This window comes from Dromiciops gliroides, chromosome 1, assembly GCF_019393635.1.
Source record: "Dromiciops gliroides isolate mDroGli1 chromosome 1, mDroGli1.pri, whole genome shotgun sequence".
NCBI lineage: Eukaryota > Metazoa > Chordata > Mammalia > Microbiotheria > Microbiotheriidae > Dromiciops > Dromiciops gliroides.
In genome coordinates this window covers 286,273,849-286,293,181 of record NC_057861.1, presented here as the reverse complement: position 1 = coordinate 286,293,181, position 19,333 = coordinate 286,273,849, and the positions used below count along the sequence as shown (strand labels likewise).

Here is a 19,333-nt window from a genome sequence, read left to right as displayed (position 1 = left end):
AGGTGGAAGAATGACATGCCCTTCCCCTATTAGAGTTAAATGGTAGATTGTTGCTATGGTAATATCTGCCTCTCATCAGCTATAATCTGGTTTTCCCCACCAGTTGTATTGCTCTAAGACAAGCATGGTCTGAATTTTATTCATATTTGTTATTTCTATATAATACTTACAGACACTCATTTTAAGCCATGATTTTTTACGTCTTTTAGAACTCAATGCAAGAGTTCTTAGAATAAATGTAACAACACATTAGCATAAAAGACTACATCTTTGTTACATTGAGTTTATCAATGTGCTCATCTCTGTGACTTAAAGAATTTAAAGGAATCACTTTCTCTGTTTCCCCTATTATAGAACACAGACATTTTGCCCATTGTTTCTTTCATTAAAAGCTGAGGTAGGTAGCAGAAAACAAAATTTCCATATTTGGAAGGTTAGCAAACCTTCGTATGCATGCCAGCGCATGGTACATGAAACCATCTTGCCCCTTGCTGGCCAGGCAACCAAAAGTCTCATTTGGCTCTCTCCTGAGGGACCCTTCCATTCTCCCCCTCTTCTGGGAGCCCCTCACTCTCTACTTTATTCCCCTGACTTGCCCTTGCCGCCACCTATTCATGAATGACATAGTGAAAGTTAGTCCCATTACATGCATTAGTTCAGGAGTTCCCTACTCCCTGCCCCCAGCCCTATTTAAATATATTTAAAATAGAAATATTTAAAGACAACTCAGTTTATAGGGGTTTTTTAAAAATTATCTTTTCAGTAATACATTGAAGCAGTACCCAGCAGGAAAATATTTTGTTTTAATGGTCTAAAACAGTTTGGAAGCATTTTAATTATTTGGAGTTGAAAACACAGCTAGCTGGTAATCCATAACATGGTAAAAACTACAGAAATGTGGACCAAGGATTATATTAGTATATTAGGGATATCAGGCCTTCTCTGGACATTCATATGAACCCCATGGCAAGTCATTTCAGCCACATTTAATTCAGAAATGTCAAGATTTTTTAAAGGTGTTAACCATTCATAGTGGAATAATTTTTGTGTGTATATATGTATATGTATGTGTGTGTGTTTGTGTATATAGATGTATTGTAACACAATTCCTTAAAGTATGAATATGCTTGTTTACCTCAATGTATTCCTATCTGGAATATTTACTTATTGAACTTACTTAATGCTGTCCATCTGCCCCAGTTTCTCTATCTTAAATAGAGCTAGCTCAGACTGTAAACACTAAGAGTGTAACGACTGTTTGTTTTACTCATTTACACAATAATGCTACTACACATGGGCACCAGCCAATTCAATTTAACAAATATTTATCAAGCACTTCCTGGGTGGGATATTTAAAAGCATCGCACTCAAAAGCACACAGGTAAGATAGTTGCAGAAGAGAGATGCTACATGAGCAAAAACATTTGTATCCAATTTAAGTTGCTTTGGAATAATACCCACACCCAGAACTATTTGTTCTGGGACTCAGTGGTACCTCTGTAGATTCAGAGTTAATGGGAAAACAGCTACTGGGAAGCTGTCAACATCTTTGGGGATATTAGGAAAAGGGGACAACTAATGACAATGTCCTCATTGGGATTATATGCCACTTCTGAGGCAGGAGGGGGTCCTCAGAGGTCCAGGTGTAATCATACAGAACTCATCCAGATTTCATCCAACTTCACAGATTGCATGGAAATTCCAGTGACATTTCAGGGCACAACCTAGAGAGAGAGTGAGGTGCAATAATAATATAGCATTGGCTTTGCACTAGTATTGTGGGTTGAATTCTAGAACCAGAATTGCAGTTCTTGGCCCCTTACAGAAAAGCCACAGATGCCTAGGAAGTATTAATTCAATTGCTATAGCCAGCATAGGGGCCTTTATGTGGTGTTTTTAATTTTTTTCCCAATTATATGTAAAGGCATGTTTTTGAGTTCCAAATTTTTCTCCCACATTCACCTCCTCCCTACTGAGACCAGTAAGCAATCTGATATAGGTTATACATTACAATCATGTTAAACATATTTCCATATTAGTCATGTTATAAGAGAAGGATCAGGACAAAAAGGGAAAAAATGCAAGAAAAAAAATAAGAACAATAACAATAAAGCAACAACAAAAGTGAAAATAATATGCTTCAATCTGTATTCAGATTCCACAGGTTTTTTTCTGGATGTGGAGAGTATTTTCCACTATAAGTCTTTTGGCATTGTCTTGGATCATTGTATTGCTGAGAAGAGTTAAGTCTATCCTAATTGATCATCACACAGTGTTGTTGATACTATGTACAATGTTCTCTTGGTTCTACTCATTTCACTCAGCATGTAAGTCTTTCCAGGTTTTTCTGAAATCCATCTGCTTATCATTTCTTACAGCTATGTGGGATGTTTTTTGTTTTTGTTTGCTTGTTTGTTTTTTCCCCTGTTTTGGTGAGGCAGTTGGGGTTAAGTGACTTGCCCAGGGTCACACAGCTAGTAAGTATCAAATGTCTGAGACTGGATTTGAACTCAGGTCCTCCTGACTCCAGGGCCGGTGCTCTATCCGGGTGTTGTTTTTTTTTTTTTAATGAAGTTTTTTGTTTGGTCAGTTTTTAGAATTCATTTCCACAAAACATTTCAAGCTCCTTGGTGAATATTTGGGATTAATTATCCTTTCCAAGTACTCTTAGCATGTATGTAATTCATCTGATATTCTCACACTGGCATCAGTCCTATGACAATTTTCTTGACCCATATTTGTGAATGTTTAACCAATTCTGTTAAAGATAAGGTATCATTATGAGGAAGACATTTTCTAGTGAGTTATGACTTTGCAAATTAGACTGAAAAAAGTCTTAAAGATGGATTAAGAACATTAATAACTTTCTTAACCTGAAAGTAAATTTTTTCAGCAAACTAAAAAGCCAATGAGATTTTGAGCTGCACAAAGATTCCAGGAATGGGAACATAAGAGACAATCCTACTATACTCTGCCCTCAGTAAGCCTCATCTAGAGTATGGTGTTCAGTTAGGGTGCCACAGTTAAAGGACATTGATAAGCTCTGGAAAATGTCCAGAAGAGGACAATGAGAACAGTGAAATGGCCTAGCATTTGTATCATAGGAGCAGTTTAAGGAATAAAGGGTGTTTAATCTGGAGGAGGCTAAAGGGGCAGCATGATGCCTGTCTCTGAGAACTGGAGTGACCGCCTTGTGGGAGAAGGAATTAGACTATTAGACTTGTTCTGTTTGGCCACAGAGGTTGAATTTAGGCTTAATGTTAACCATCCAAAAATGGCATCTAAAGAGGCAGTGAGTGCCCCTTCTTCCTTGGAGATCTCTAAACAGAGATTGAATGACTACTTACTTATTGGGTGTGTTATAGTAGTGATTCCATTTGTGCATGATTTAGAAAAGTTGACCATTGAGGTACATTCAAACTCTAAAATTCTATGATCCTTTGAATAACAGCAAGGAGCTCAAATAGTTCATTCAGACAAGAATCTAGCACCTTATTGATAAAAAAAAAATAGGGAATTAACTTTCTATAGCCAGTTAGCCTCTTATTTTTTCATTTCATTTGTGTCCTGTCAAAATCTGACACAGCAGAAGTGAATTTGCTATATCTCAAGTTCAAAAACACCAAATTAGAATTAGTATCTGAACAACACTGATATGACTACTAATAAGAACAGATTGTATCACCTGTAATTCAATCTGACCAGATTTGAAGGAGACACATATTTGTTTCTGTTTTACCAATTCTCTGTCAGGGGCTCTGTCTACTACAAGCTCTTCTTTACCTTACAAAAGGAAGATTTTTCAAGCATTTCTTTAATAGCAATCTCATTAATCAAGAGAAAAAGTTCCTTTATCTTGATGTTTTCATGGACAAATTCTATATAACTTTTCCCTACTTATTCAGAAAATACAATCATGTTATTTGGATACTCAGAGGTCAAGTCTGTGTAGCACAATAAAATGAAGATTAAGAAACCCTGGGGTGAATTCAGACAACATAAATAATGAGAGTGGATAACTCTGGTAACAAAGCAAGAAATTCCAGTTTTGTCTAATTCTAACTGCCTAAGCTGGCCTCCCAAATGACTGAGCAAGTCTGTCCATACTTTAATCTTCCCACAGGCAAAATGAGGAGCCTAATGCCTGTCACCAACATCAACTGAAGATAATTATCTAAAAGGCAATTTGAGGTTTTTATTAAAAAGTACTATTTATTTTTAATGAACTTTTGTTAAAAGCCAAAATGTAGTGCATATTCAATCTTCTTGATAATGCGTTAATATTAATTATTGCTATGTTGTGAGAGTTGATGAAATCTCATCTGGAAATTGGCATTTTAACTTTAATAATTTAGTTATATTGTTGATTTAGCCCACCTTCCTCCCACTCTCCCCACCCCCACCCTGAACACACTTCCCTATCGATTCTCAGGATAAGAACTTGGACTTATCAAACAGAAGAATGTTAGAGGTGTTGGAACCAGGAAGAAGAAAGTTTTTGAAAAGGGAAGTACAAAAATTCACAATGAAAGTAGTCTTGAGGAAAGAAAATTGATTCTGAAAACATTTTCTTCCAGTATCTTTGGAAGCTGAGGTGGAGATGACTTTTTGATGCTTTGAGGGCATCTTATAAAGGGTGTTAAGAAAATTGAAGGGCAGGAATTGTCCCACAAGTATTATTGAACTACAAATCTAATACTCTACACATGTTCTCAGAACCTAGAGTTTGAAACCACAGGAGCCTTAGTTCATGGTTCTCTGGCTACTCTTATAGGCTCATATTGACAGAACACTGCTGTTGCTAATAGCCCACAGGGGCAAGTTCTGCTTAGATGCATCCCTGCCAGCTTACTACCGCCAGAGCAGTGGTAATCACTACATGATTCTAGAGGGACTGAATTCATGAGGATGACTCTACCTCTCCCATTTTAGTAGTAAAATAAGTACAAGGAGGGGAAGGGCAGCAAGATCATTATGCCAGTAAATATGGATGGTATAAATATACACAAAGCTTGCTCTTAGGCCAGAGCACAATTGGATTATGTAAAAAAGGTGCCACCTCCATTTGCCATGTTTCTCTTCACAGAGCAGTCCAGTTTAAATATAGCCTACTACCACAACCTGCCCAGAATAAAAATAGCTGAGAATGAAGTTACAACAAATGGCAGTGAGAGGGACTCATTGCCAAAGGACAGCTAACAGATGGGAAAAGATAGCTTTGAGGTATATGTTAAAGGCTGGAAAAATGATAGTAGGTAGGATATCCTGGCTTCTTGCCACATAGTAAAATTTGTAAGTCAACATAAAGTCCCAGAGCACCAGAAAGACAAGAATGGAAATAATAGCAAAGAATTAGTAGCCAGAACCTGAGTAAATTGTTTATTTTTGTTATTTTTTTTGGTTAAATTCAACAAACATTTATTTAGCACCTACTGTGTGCCAGGCACTGTGTTAGGTTCTAGGGATACAAAGAAGACCCCCCCCAAAAAAAAAAGACAGACCTGGCCCTCAAAGAAGGGTTTTTTTTCTGTTGGAAGAAATTTTAAAAATATAAAACAGGCAAGGAAATGAAAAAACGAGAATTAGGAAAAGTTTCATGTAGGAGGTAGTACCTGAGCTGAGCTTGAAGAGGAAGGAAAGGAGGGAAAGAATTTCAGGCATATGGACAGCCTGTGTGAATGCACTAAGGCAAATTTGGTTACAGTACATTCAGTGATTATCCTGACATTATAAAATCAAGAATACATATTAGAGACTGCTTTGTTATCATGGGAAAAGCATTATATATCAATAGCCTTATATGGTTTTATATATATATACATATATATGGGAGGGTGAGTCAATTGGGGTCAAGTGACTTGCCTAGGGTCACACAGCTAGTAATTGTTAAGTATCTGAGGCTGGATTTGAACTCAGGTCCTCCTGAATCCAGGGCCGGTGCTCTATCCACTGCACCACCTAGCTGCCCCATATTAATATATATTAATAGGTACATGGGAGATAAGCATAACAATCCATGGATTTATGAAGTACTGCATAGAATAATGTAGTTCTACCATCAAGCCTTTTTTCTTAAGTTTTTTTCTATTAGAACCTAGCTTTACCAAAAAGGAATAAAATTAAGTCTTCCAGACTTCAGAAAGCTAGGAATGCTAATTTTCTTTCTTGGGGGGAGGAAGGGGGAAAGTCCCAAACCTGTAATTTCACCTGTTCAGAGAATTCTTAGTAAGGAAATTTCTTCTAACAATGAAGATTGACAACTGTTCTGCAACTTAAGAGTATCAGAAATTTTCCTGGGACACAGAGAGGTTAAAATCTAGAGTAAGGAAGACTTGAATTCAGATTCAGACACTTACTAGCTGTATGACCTTGGTCAAATCACTTAACCTCTCTCTGCCTCAGCTTTCTTACCTGTAAAATAGGAATAAGAATAGCACTGACCTTTCCAAGTTGTTGTGAGGATAAAACGAGATAATATTTGTAAGGTACTTCACAAATCTTAAAGCTCTATGTAAATGCTTCTTGTTCAGTTGTTTCAGTCATGTCTGACCCTTTGTGACCCCATTTGGGGTTTTCTTGGCAGGTATACAGAAGTAGTTTGCCATATCCTTCTACAATTCATTTTATAGATGAGGAAACTGAGGCAAACAAGGTTAAGTGATTTGCCCAGAGTCACCCAGCTGGTAAGTATCTAGGGTCAGATTTAAACAGGTTTTCCTGACTCCAGGGCCTACACTGCTATCCACCGGTGACACCCAGCTTCCCCAGTGTAAATGTTAGCTCTTAAGTGACTTGTCAGGTGCACATAGACAGTATGTTGTTGGGTTTGGGAAATTCCAAATTCCAAATAGCAATTACAATTTGTGAGCACCTGAATATTTATTATAAAGTCTCAATAATTAGTTCACCTTTAGACTAGAAACCAAAAGAATGAGGTATTCTACAGTCATTTTTTGAATGGCAAAAGGGACTTTGTCCATCTAGGGTAATGTCTGTGTAAAATAACAGATAGAGCTCCAAAGCAAATTTCTCAATCATTTAGGGTCAGTCCTTCTCATTCATGCTTTCAAAATATCACAGGAAATGTACACTGCAGGCAATAGACTTTGAAGTGTTAAATAAAAGTAGCTTGTGGTTTCCCAGAGCTGTTGCTGAAATGAAAGGAAAAAAGACCATCCACAATTTTAGTAGTAGCTCCCAAGCTTTAGGAAGACTTTTTAGAAACCAGCTCATTAAACTATACTTACCAAATGAACAATATTGAGAAAATAACTATTATGGTACTTACACACAAAATTGTTTAACTTCAGGTTTATCACACTTCACATTCAAATGCAGCAGGCAGCTGTGTCAGGAATCTTCTGGTGATGGTCCAGATTGCTCTTCTGTTGACTAGTGCCACTCATCTGACCTCATTTAAGCAAGTACCATATTAATTAATTGCCTCACTGCATTCATTTATGGGCATTTGGAATGATTTCAACTGTATGAGTTTCACTTTTGTAAGACTTTGAATTTGAACTTTCTTTGATTGGGGGGAAAGTGAAGTTATTTATGAAGAAGTATACTAGTAGATATTAAATAATTCTAGCCATTGTTTTCTCCCTTTTCCTTGGAAAAAATTCTGCCAGGAAAGGAAGGAGAGTTATTATGAAGAGGTAGCCTGTTAGTCCACTTACCCACAACTCAAAATATACCTACCATTTCTTGCAGCCCAACTATTCAGAAAGTATTCGGTAGGAAGTTTTGCAAAATACTGTCATTCTTGGGATCCTAGAATCAATCACAGGTTTACAGGTGGGAGGGACCTCCATGGTCAGCTACTTCAATACCCTCAATGCTGGCTTGAGCCCATGGAAGCTGTCACTTGCCCAAGCATCACTAAGGTACTGAGTGGTAGGAGCCAGAATTTGAATTATACCATGAAGTCTCATTTGTTTTATTTGTTTATTTTTTTGCCGGGCAATGAGGGTTAAGTGACTTCTCCAGGGTCACACAGCTAGTAGGTGTCAAGTGTCTGAGGCCAGATTTGAACTCAGGTCCTTCTGAATCCAGGGCCGTGTTTTATCCACAGTACCACCTAGCTGGCCCGTCTCGTTTGTTTTAAATTATTCATGCCATCTCACTCTTTTGGTTAGTTCCCGAAAGCATAGTCACCATCACAATCTTTGACTAGTTCATTTATTGATGGTTGGGAGCAGGGAAATTGCCTCTTTCATCGTCATCTTTTCCTCTCGCCCATGCTTTCATGAAGGCCCATTCTTGGTTCTTCAGTATTAACCAATCCTAGTTGACAACCAAAGGATCAATAGGAATTGGACACCTGTGTCTATCTTTAGGTAAGGCATCTAATTAGAGGGTAATAGTGTGAGGTCCCTTTTGGCCTCTCACTCCTAGAGGGAGTAGATCCTACAATCTGCACTGTCTTCATTGTCATTTACGAGATCAATATATTCTCCTTCCCCTTTTGCCTCTGAAAAATGCACACCTCCACCCAACATCAAATGTTTTTAGTGCTCTTTTGATCCTGTCTTGCAGTGTCCCTGACTTTTACCTTCACTAGCCTACGGGGTGGGCCTTTTAATTGCCGTTTGCCTAAGTAGACTAGTTGAGCAGGTTCCTCTCTCCTTTCCTACAGCAGCCTGCATTGCCAGTGTTAATCTTCCTCAAACATCAGTTTGATGTCGTGTATATTGATAAACAATGATTCACACTGTCCATGCACAGGGGAATCTTCAAATGGTTTCCCCCCTCATTTCTAGGGTAAAATGCAGAAAAGCGCTGAATTATTTTCAGATATTTTGCTAGGCAAGAACATTTTCTGCTGCTGTTCTGGTCTAATCTCAGAAAAACATAAAAGAGTAACTATAGATTTACTTTTGTCAGTTGCTGACCATGGCAACCTGCCAGGTGGGAAAGGGGTGTGGCACAGAGAGGGAAAAAGTACAAGAGGGAACTACATAGGTAAATAATGGTGTTTACACTCCAAATACAGCTATAGATTGGTCTTAGAGAAAATCATCATAGATTAATATATGTCAAAGAAAGTGCAAGTCTTCAGCAATAAGAACTCTTGTACAGAAAAATTCTTCATGATGAAATGAAATCATCAAAAGAAGTCCTAGGCCAGTCCTTGATGCAGTACTGGCAGGTTAGTTTGTTTTTTCCCCTAGACATGTCTTCTTGGTGTCACTAATAGAAGAGAAGAAGGTAGGATTTGATTCAAGTCAACAAGCATTTTGTTAAGAGTTTACGCTGTATAATGCATTGTGCTGATGCTTAAAGATGCAAAGATGAAATAAGGAACAGTTCTTGCTCTGAAGGAACTTGCAATCTTGACAAATTTATAGTTTCATAGTGCCAACTATTGCTTCTTTTTCCATTTTCATATTCTACAGTAGTTTTTAGGTAATAACGTATGCTACCTCCAGATTACATGTACCCCCTCATTTAAGGGGCTCCAAACTTTAGCACAGGAAGACTTTTCTCTCACAATTCCAAGAATAATACACAACAGCAGCAACAACAGTAATAATGCTAATTTTATATAGTGCTTAAGATTTGCAAAGCACTCTACTCATCCTAACAGTCACCCTGTAAGATAGGTTCTAAAACTGAGAAAAGTTAAATGAGTTATCTAATCTTACATACCTTTTAACTATCTAAGCAGGATTTGAGCCCAGGTCTTTCTGACTCAAGTCCCACAGTCTATTTACTACGGTCTTACTGGTTAAGCTAGTTATCTCAGTAGCATTTGAGTGCACAGTACGAGGTTCACTATAGTTCTGAGACTGTGCGTTTTAAGACCCATTCTCCTGTTCCTGTGTGTTTACCCATAGAATTGTGGGTCCTTTCTTTAATCTCTGCCTTGAAGAACGGTGGCTAGAGAGCCTACAGTATGGCTTGATGAAGGCCTGCATGTCTTTTGCCCAGGGACCACCCCAAGTTTAATCATCAGTAAATTGTCCAGAGTGATGAATTCTTTGACCACAGCAGCTCATGAAGATTGTCCTTTAAAAAGGCACAGAGAGGTTGCAAAATATATGATGGAGGAAACACCCACATCAAAGAAACCACAGATTCTTGAAGTACTACAGTTAACAGAGAATCCCCCATAACTTGGATTTGGTGGTTTTGGGGTACAGGGTGGGGGAAGAATTGAGGGGACCAGCATATATTAAGTACCTACTATGTGCAACACACCATGTGAAGTGCTTTACAAATATCTCATTTGACCCTCACAGCCCTGTGAGGTAGGAGTTCTAAATTATCCCCATTTTACAGTTACAGAACCTAAGTGACTTGCCCAGGGTTACACAGCTAATTAGCATCTGAAGCTGGATTTGTATTCTTGCATGGGGAACCAGTTTAGGCAGTAATGAAAAGTATTTGCCAAATTGGTCATGGGAAGTTTTTTAGGATGTCCTTTATTCATAGCTCTGCCTTGATCGCCTTGATATTGTTGGACAAACTACTAAATCACTTTGTGTCTTTGCCTGCACTTCCCCATACCTCATTAGAAGATATTCTAAAACCTAGTAGAATCAAGATAGAGAATTTTGAGAATCCCACAGAGATGAAAAATAAAAATGTTCAGAGAATTTTATGAATTTAGAAAACATGAAAAATCAATGATCATTTGATATTTGCAATTAAAGATGACTGACTTAGTTGTTGTTTCAGCTCAAATTAATGGGAATTCTAACAACTTAGAGATAGATGACCATTTTTTTTCCATCTTGAGGAGTGATCATCTGTGACATTTCAAAGCTACGATATACAGCCAACAATTAATGTAAAAATATGTAAGCAACAGGGGGAAAAACTGGCGAATTATAGAGCAGTCAGGGGAGGGGAAAGTCCATGAAAAGAAAAGTGAGTGAAGGCAGGGGATGCATAGGAAAATAATACTTTGGGACCAAAAGAAAAAAAAACCTTTGACATTAAAGAGAATTTTACTTGTCAGGAAGGACATGCATGTACCATAAAAGCTAGAGGGTAATGATGCATGAATTTTACAGCAGAATTGTTTTTAAAATATAATTAGGTAAGTAATTAAGGAATAGTTTGAAAGACAATGAGTTTAGAGTCAAAAGATTCATTCTGTACCCTCTCTTTCCCACACTTCTTTTCCACATCTATATGAATGAGCCTGAAGGGACATTGGAAAACATCTAATTCAATTCCTTCATTGTATATGTGTCTGTGTTAAACAGAATTGTCTACAGCTTTTGCATTTAAATCTAGCATGCTACACAATCACGGTGCTTGTTCAAATGATGGCACTATGTCACAGCAAGATCCTGCATCATCAGAGATTTAGTTATATTGTGTGAAAGAATATACTTTAAAATGTTAGGGAGATTTGAATTAAGATTGAAACAAAAAAAAAGGATTTTATGGCAAACTCAGTTAAGTAGGTTTCTATAGCTAGATCAACTAGATTGTAACCTATAATGAGGGCTCTGGAGAGGGGAAAGGGAATAAGCATTTATGTAGCACCTATTGTGCATCAGGCACTGAACATATATTACACTGTGGACTGTGTTTTACACTCTCAAAAAATATCCCTAAAGGGAAGCATTGAAATGCAAATGGTAGTTTGAAATGGTATGTTTGAAGTATCTCTGAATTGAAGGGGTTATATTGCAATGAATTGGATTTAAGTCAGGCAGGGCTGTGCAAAGTCACCAGCCTCACTCCTCCAGAGCCATCTGGGTCCAGTGGCAAGATGTACATCAGGATGACTGGAGATGGCCCCAGATGTTTAAGGCAATTGGAGTTAAGTGACTTGCCCAGGATCACACAGCTAGTAAGTGTCTGAGGTGAGATTTGAACTCAGGTCCTCCCAACTTCAGGGTCAATACTCCATCTGCAGTGCCACCTAACTGTATATTAAATAGAACCATGGGTGGCACAGTGTGAACAATGGAGAAGAATTATAGGGTTGGAGAAAAAGGATCTGCCTTTAAGTCTCAGTTATGTCAGTTAACTATCTATATCTTGTATGTAAGTTCCTAAATGAGGGAATGATTTCTGAGATCTCTTTTAGCTCTAAATCTATGAGACAGTGAAACTACAGCGGATCTTTATTAGAATTTATTGGGGGCAACTAGGTGGTGCAGTGGGTAAAGCACCTGCCTTGGATTTAGGAGGACCTGAGTTCAAATCCGTCCTCAGACACTTGACACTTTACTAGCTGTGTGACCCTGAGCAAGTCACTTAACCTTCATTATCCCACCAAAAAAAAATACATTCATTCATTACAATGTTAGCAAGAACAATTCTTATTAACTAACAAAACTAGAAATGCAAGACTATACATTATGCGCAGTAGCTGACACCAGGCAATTTGCTCAGTGACTGGCCTGTGAGACAGCATTTCAGCCACAAAAATAATTTTTCTCACACCTTCCAAAATTTTATTAATTTAGCAAAAACATTAAGTATTTGAATTCTTAAATAAAGAAAAACTGACTTTCTGAGGCATGACCTTACAGGCCTTCAGAGATGACTATTTGATTCATCATTGGTAAGTAGGACATTAACTTTAAGAGATGTTCCACTAGTGGTGATGGATTTTTATTGATCCATCCTGTTTTACTGTTGGCCCCAGTTGTTACCAATAGTAACATTTGCAAATTGGCTGATTATAATCCCATTACACAACCTTGGATCGGAATAGAATAAAGCTAACTCATTCATATCCAAGTTGAAAACTTAATTCACATGAACTATTCATATTGTAAGGTTGATCAATCCAGGGTAAATCTAAACATTCTGGGCTCCAATCTACATTATGATTTTACTGTGAACTGTTCAAGTCCTAATTTCCTTGTCCAGAGCTATCAAGTGTGCAATAACTGGATTTCAGTAAGTGAGCTAAAAAAACAAACAAAAAAAATCCCTCAGGTTAAAAAGAAGCCACATTTGAGGCACATATTTTTGTGCATCAATTTGTCTGCTTTCCATACCCATGCAATTTTAGCACACTTGATCTGTTTTCTAGTCCTAGTTGTTCTCAGCTTCATTCTATCTACATTCTTTTTGCTTACTTGGTAGGTTGCTTCAACTTACCATTAACTTTTTGCCTCTCAGTTTTGTAAGGCATCCTTCCCAGAACCTGAGATCCAGCCCCTAAGAGCTAAACATCTTGTCTCAGGATCATTAGAGTGCTTGTGTATTATTGACATCTTTGTATCTGAACATCTGGTCAAGTTGCCACCAGTAGCCATCATAGTGATATAAGAAAAGCTGAGTCTTTTTCTCCTTCCTCCCATGCTTAGCTATGTAGGCAACAAAGAAAACCTGCAGTAATGAAGTCCCTTGGAAAGGACATAAATATTGATGAGGAAGAAATCACTCCATCTAGGCTGGGTAGAGGCATTAGAATGCAAAACCTATTCTGGGAGGGGATAATGTGAGTTTTGAGTAAGTCACCAAAAAGAAATGGAAATCATTGAAAAGAAAGGTGAAGGAGCACAGAAGAGAATCCATACCTCAATAACTGCCTCAAATAAAATTTGACATACATACTTAGACATTCTCACATAAGGAAGGAAAACTATAGATATATTCCTTACGGTTCATAAAATGAGAGAATTTCCATGTTAGCAGGGATTTTAGTGGCCTTCTAGTCCAGCTCCTACCTAAACAGGAATCCCTATTCTATCATATTTTTCTCATTCTTACTTCTTTTCCTATAGGTTTTGTTTAATGCTGTTGACCTCCTGGTCTCTCCTTAATTTTCATGTCACTACTCTCTTCTAGTTCTTATTTACTACCTGGGTGACTTTGGACATTTTACTAATGTTCTCTGATCCTCAGTTTCCTCAGCCACAAAAATCAGGGGATTGGACTAAAGAATCTCTAAGGTCCTATACAGCTCTAAATCAATGATTCTTCTCCCTGACTGTCCATTTCTCATTAGTTTTCTTTGCTGGATTGTCATCCTTTTTGTATGGGTGGACACCAGGGCTTTGGCCTTCTTTCACTAATGTTTTAGCACCTTTCATGGGTTTAGCCATCATCCACATTAAGATGTCTCCCATATCTATGTTACCTGTCTCTAGGATCTCTCCTGCACACTTGTCAGGCATCACCAGCTATGATGGACATTTTGGACTTGGAAATTAGGCATTTCCAACTGAATGTCCCATAGGCATTTCAAAATCAACATGTTTAAAATAGAACTCATTTTCTCACCACTCCTCCCAAATCCTCCCATCTTTCCAACTTCCTTATTTCTGAAGAGAGCACCACTACTCACTTAAGTTCATAACCACAAACTCTTCCTTCCATTCTTTCCTTTCCCTCATATCTGTTTAATCAATTGCCAAGTCTGGTTGATCTTACCTCTATAGCAATATAAAATTGTTCTCAAGTCTCTCGCCTTATTTATTCTCACACAACCACCATCACAGTTAATACCATCATCACTTTTCCCATGGACTATGCAATAGTCTCCAAATTGGTATCCCTGCCTCCATTTCTACCCTCTCTAATCCATCCTCCATATAGTTGGAAGATTGATATTCCTAAAGCACAAATCTGATTGTTGCTTCCTCATTTAAGAAATTCCAGTGGCTTCCTCCTGCTGCAAGAAGTCTTTCCCAGTCATATTTATTCTTAGTGCCTTAGTGCCTCCTCTCTGACTTATCCTGTTTATAGCTTGTTTCCACGTAGTTGTTTGCAGGTTGTCTCCCCCATTAGATTGTGAACGTGACAAGTGGATTTGGATTTTTTTGTTTGTTTAGTTTGGGGTTTTGTTACCTTTCTTTTAATACCTAGCACTTAAAACAATGCCTGGAACATAGTAAGTTTAAACTTGTTAACACTGTTTGGCATTTAAAACCATTCATAATTTAAAAACCCTTCAAAGACCACCCTCTTTCTAGACTGATTATCCACCATTCCCTCTTTATATACCAACCAAAAAAGCTGACTTGCTGTCTTGTCTCTATACCTTTTATACAGACTGTCTTTCATGCTGGGAACACACTCCCTCCATACTTCCCCTTGTAAAAGGCTCAGCTTCCTTCAAGGTTTAATTCAATTATCACTTTTTACATCAGGCCTATCTTTTTTTTTTAATTTTTTAGTGAGGCATTTGGGGTTAAGTGACTTGCCCAGGGTCACACGGCTAGTAAGTGTTAAGTGTCTGAGGCCGGATTTGAACTCAGGTACTCCTGACTCCAGGGCCGGTGCTCTATCCACTGCACCACCTAGCTGCCCCACATCAGGCCTATCTTAATGCCTTAAGCTGTTAGGAACCCCACCACAGCAAATTATTTTGCTTTTACTTTGTATTTATTTTCTATGTTTTGATGTGTGCGCGCGCACGCGTGTGTGTGTGTGTGTGTGTGTGTGTGTGTGTGTGTATGTATATGTGTGTGTGCACGTATACATGGTATGTATGTGGTATGTATATGGTATATATAGTGTATATATATGGGGGGGTACATATATATATATATATATATAAAATAAAATTGAATAAAAATTGTATCCCCAGTGCCTAACACATTACCTGGTATGTAGTAGGTTCTTTAATAGTTATCTAGCCTTTGCTTAGTGACCTCTACTAAGGAGTAAACCCACTACTTTCCTATGCAGCCCTTTCTACTTGAGTCAGATTCTTTCTTCCCTTGCACAGAAATGTTGACAAGTAAAATAACCTTAAGTTTTGACCAAGAACATACTACAAATCAGGCCCACAATCTCTCTTTGCATGCTCTATTCTTTCTTTAACTTCCTTAACAGACCTCGAAAAGGAAAATGAAGAGAATATGAGGATAGGCTCTGTGGGTGTTTGGTATAATGCTAAATATTCCTTTTCATAGGATTATAAAGGATTTGTTTGCTCAAACTGAGTGAGTTAATAAGATGGCACCTTTGCTGACTCCTGACTTTTGTGCCCTGCTTAGGACTGCACATGCAAGAGCTAAAGCGGATGCTGCTGACCAGGCTGCCCTGTCTGCCCGCCAAGAATGTGACATTGCAAGGGCTGTCGCAAGAGAGCTTTCACCAAATTTCTATCAACCAGGTAAAAGCCATTTGTTCTCCTTTCGTGAAAGAAGTGTGGGAAACAGACATTGGCCTTTCAGTTTATTTGATTTCATTTTGCTTTCCATAGAGAGTGTTCTTTGTTAAACTAAATATTCCTGCCTTTTGAATCCCAGCAATAACACAAAACAAGTGAGAGAGAACAGGAACAGAATTGTCTGAGTATTGACTTTAGGGATTTGCTATTTCTTTCCATTGTGGGGTTTTGTTTTTTTGCTTTTGCCTTGGCAACAAATAACCAACAAACTTTGGTACAAAACAACTCAAACAGGTAAGGGATCAGAACCTAAAAGAAATTGGGATGATTATCATAAAAAATTTAAGTAAAAATTGAGATGATAATGCCCCTCAAATGCTTATAAATGTCTGTCAATTATATCAATGAGTAATAATAATAAATAGCAGCCAGCGTCTATATAGTGTTTTAAAGCTTACAAAGTGCTTTACAAATAGTATATCATTTTATCTTCACAACAACTCTGGGAAATAGATGCTACTATTATCTTCACTTTACAGATGAGGAAACAGATAGTGAAAATAAATTATTTGTCCAAGGTCACAGAACTAGTAAGTGTCTGATTCCAAATATGAACTCAAGTCTTCCTGACTACATGTTCAACATTATATCTCTATGAATACTCTAGTTCTGTGGAAAATGTCAGTTAAAAATTTGTAGCTGATACAACTTATCTGACTTTGTAGGAAAACTATCATAGGTGCTATAGGCAGCATTTCAAATGTCATAAAGCAATAAATTAAAATACGTAACAGGATAAACAACCTTTACTTCCTAATAAAGAATTTGAAATATGTTTTTATATCTAGAGCATACTTATCTTTTCACTTTTTTCTGTTGTACAAAACAACCCCCCTAGCTTTTCCTATTTCTTTACATAAAGCTGCTTTGTCCAATGTTATAAACTTTCAACAGGTGTGTAGGTGAGAGGACACATTAAATTAGATGCTCTTAACTTTTTTTTTTTTGATGCTCCTAACTTTTAACACTTAAAGGAAGTTTGGGGGAAACTTTTTGAACAATGATACTACACAAAGATTTTCTGCCTTGATAGGTCTGAGTTTTATGCATTTGAGTTGCCTGATAGGATTCAATATCAATTTCTGAAGCACCCAGTTCAATCTATTAAACCTTCAATAAATGTTTGTAGTTGATGATCATGATGATTTTTTCTTACTCTTAACTTAAATACCAATAAAATAAGCTCTTCTATGTACGTAGTAGAACCAAAAGGGGAAAAAAAAGGATTGTACAGAAAACTTCTAAGTCTTTTATAAGTTGGTTTTAAGTGCAACCAGTATCTTTCAAAGCTGTCCTGATTGTATTTCTTTCTGCCTTTTGTTTTTTTCTTTTAATTTCTTAAAAGATTCCTTAATTACCCTCTTTTCTTTCTTTTTTGTTTTATTTTGTTATCTTATACTTATGAATGTATAAATTCAGAACACATAAAACATAACCATTGGGACTGAAACAAGGAAACAAATCATGGTAGAAATAACAGAAGGATCAAGCCTAAAAATGGGAGGGTTAGCTGTTATAAAGATAAAATAGACGTGAGATGAATAATTCTTGGTATTCTCTATTTGCCCACAAAGAAAATAGGAAATGAAAGACTGTGCTAGAGAAGACTAAACTTTACTGAGAAAAACAATGATTAGGGTGCAGATCATAGGGGCTGGATACAAAAGCTATACTGTTAGTATACGATGACTTTTTTCTAAGTGTCTCCTTCAGGATTCAACCAGAGGTGTTGTTTTTCACTGGTATTCCTTCCCACCCCCCCACCTCCCACCCCACCCCCCGCTTTTGTGGAAAATGTAGATCACTGTTTATAAAACCTAAAATTTCCATTTTTAATGTGGCCCCTCATAAGCCATGTTTATGCATTTAAAATAAATCAACCCATTAATTCTTCTACTGTAACAGAGTTCTTGTCACACTATGTAACCCAGCATACCAAGTAGAACCTGGATCTTAAAAAGGAGTTTTACTTTCCCCAGTGATTCTTCTATTCCTTCCTTCCAGGGTTGGCTCACCAGAGGAACTGGTCACTGTAGAGAATCTCTTCAACCATAAAACAATGCATTTTTGCAAAACAGCACTAGATTTGTGCTGTTTGAAAAGAAACAAACTTACTACTGTTGTCTCTTAATGGTGATTCACCATTTCTGTTTTTACAGTCTGTTGGTGCATAGTGTCCCTATAGATTTCCACTAGGTGCTACTGAGAAGTAAATGATACTTAGAGTCATCTCAGTTTCCCTGACTAGACGGTTTTAAAAGGTCTTTTATGGTGCAAAAAGCGTTTGGGGAAAAAAATATTGTGGGAAAATGTAATTCCACCCTTAACTAAAACAGCCACATATAAGTAAGCTGTCTTTCTTGTAATGAATACATCACAGAAGCATGAAATGACAAGAGGGCTATTTAAGAAAAGAAGGGTGGAGGCCACAATCCCATTTGACCCACAGCCAACACTTCTTTCAAACAACTATATAGAAGGCTTTTGGTTTGCTAAGGTATTATTGATGTCCCTGAGGGAATAGCTCATGCTTTCTACCCTGCATTTACAGGATGATCAAACAAGATAGACATTTTCTAAAGGTACTTTGAATAGTTATTTCTAAGTTACACAGCTGAGCTAATTTACATATTTCAGATATAAAACCTTCAGTTATTTCAAGTGAATATTATCTTTCTTAGAAAAGTTGCTAACCCTGGGCAGAGGAAAGGAGATACTTCACTTATAGCTTATTTTATCTTTCACAACTTTCAAAAATATAATAAGTAAATTCTATATTTGTACTATTTTCTTTCATATTCTTTTGTTTAAGCAGGGTAGTTTTACCTAGGTACACAACAAAATGACTCTATTTTGCTCTGTGAGAATAATTGTTATATAATCACAAAGACACCATAGAATACATCCAATCCTACACCATTACAATGTGTTGGTTATTTGTTGCAGAGGCTGCCAGCATTTATATGATATGTTTTCACTGATGATGGCAGTTTAAAGGGAATAAATGAATTTATTCTGTTTCATGAAAAGCTAAGGCGCGCGCGCGTGTGTGTGTGTGTGTGTGTGTGTGTGTGTGTGTGTGTATACACAAACAGAACTTTACTTCATCCAGTGGACCCATACCATCAAGTTGACACACACTGGCAAACTTATCATAAGTCATGTCTGCTGATAAATTATATATTTTGACTTTAAGTCTAAAGCTGAACATGACACAAGGAAGGATATATG

The 19,333-nt window shown here is 37.3% G+C and overlaps 1 protein-coding gene across 5 annotated transcripts in view; it reads left to right on the top strand.

Annotated features, from left to right (window-relative positions):
* JPH1 (junctophilin 1) overlaps positions 1 to 19,333 on the top strand; it is a 114,939-nt gene that overhangs the window by 62,954 nt on the left and 32,652 nt on the right. For all 5 annotated transcript variants that reach the window (XM_043975967.1, XM_043975968.1, XM_043975966.1 and 2 more), the window contains exon 3: positions 15,927 to 16,045. In XM_043975967.1, the coding sequence (XP_043831902.1) occupies positions 15,927 to 16,045 (119 nt within the window). The remainder of the gene's footprint in view (positions 1 to 15,926; positions 16,046 to 19,333) is intronic.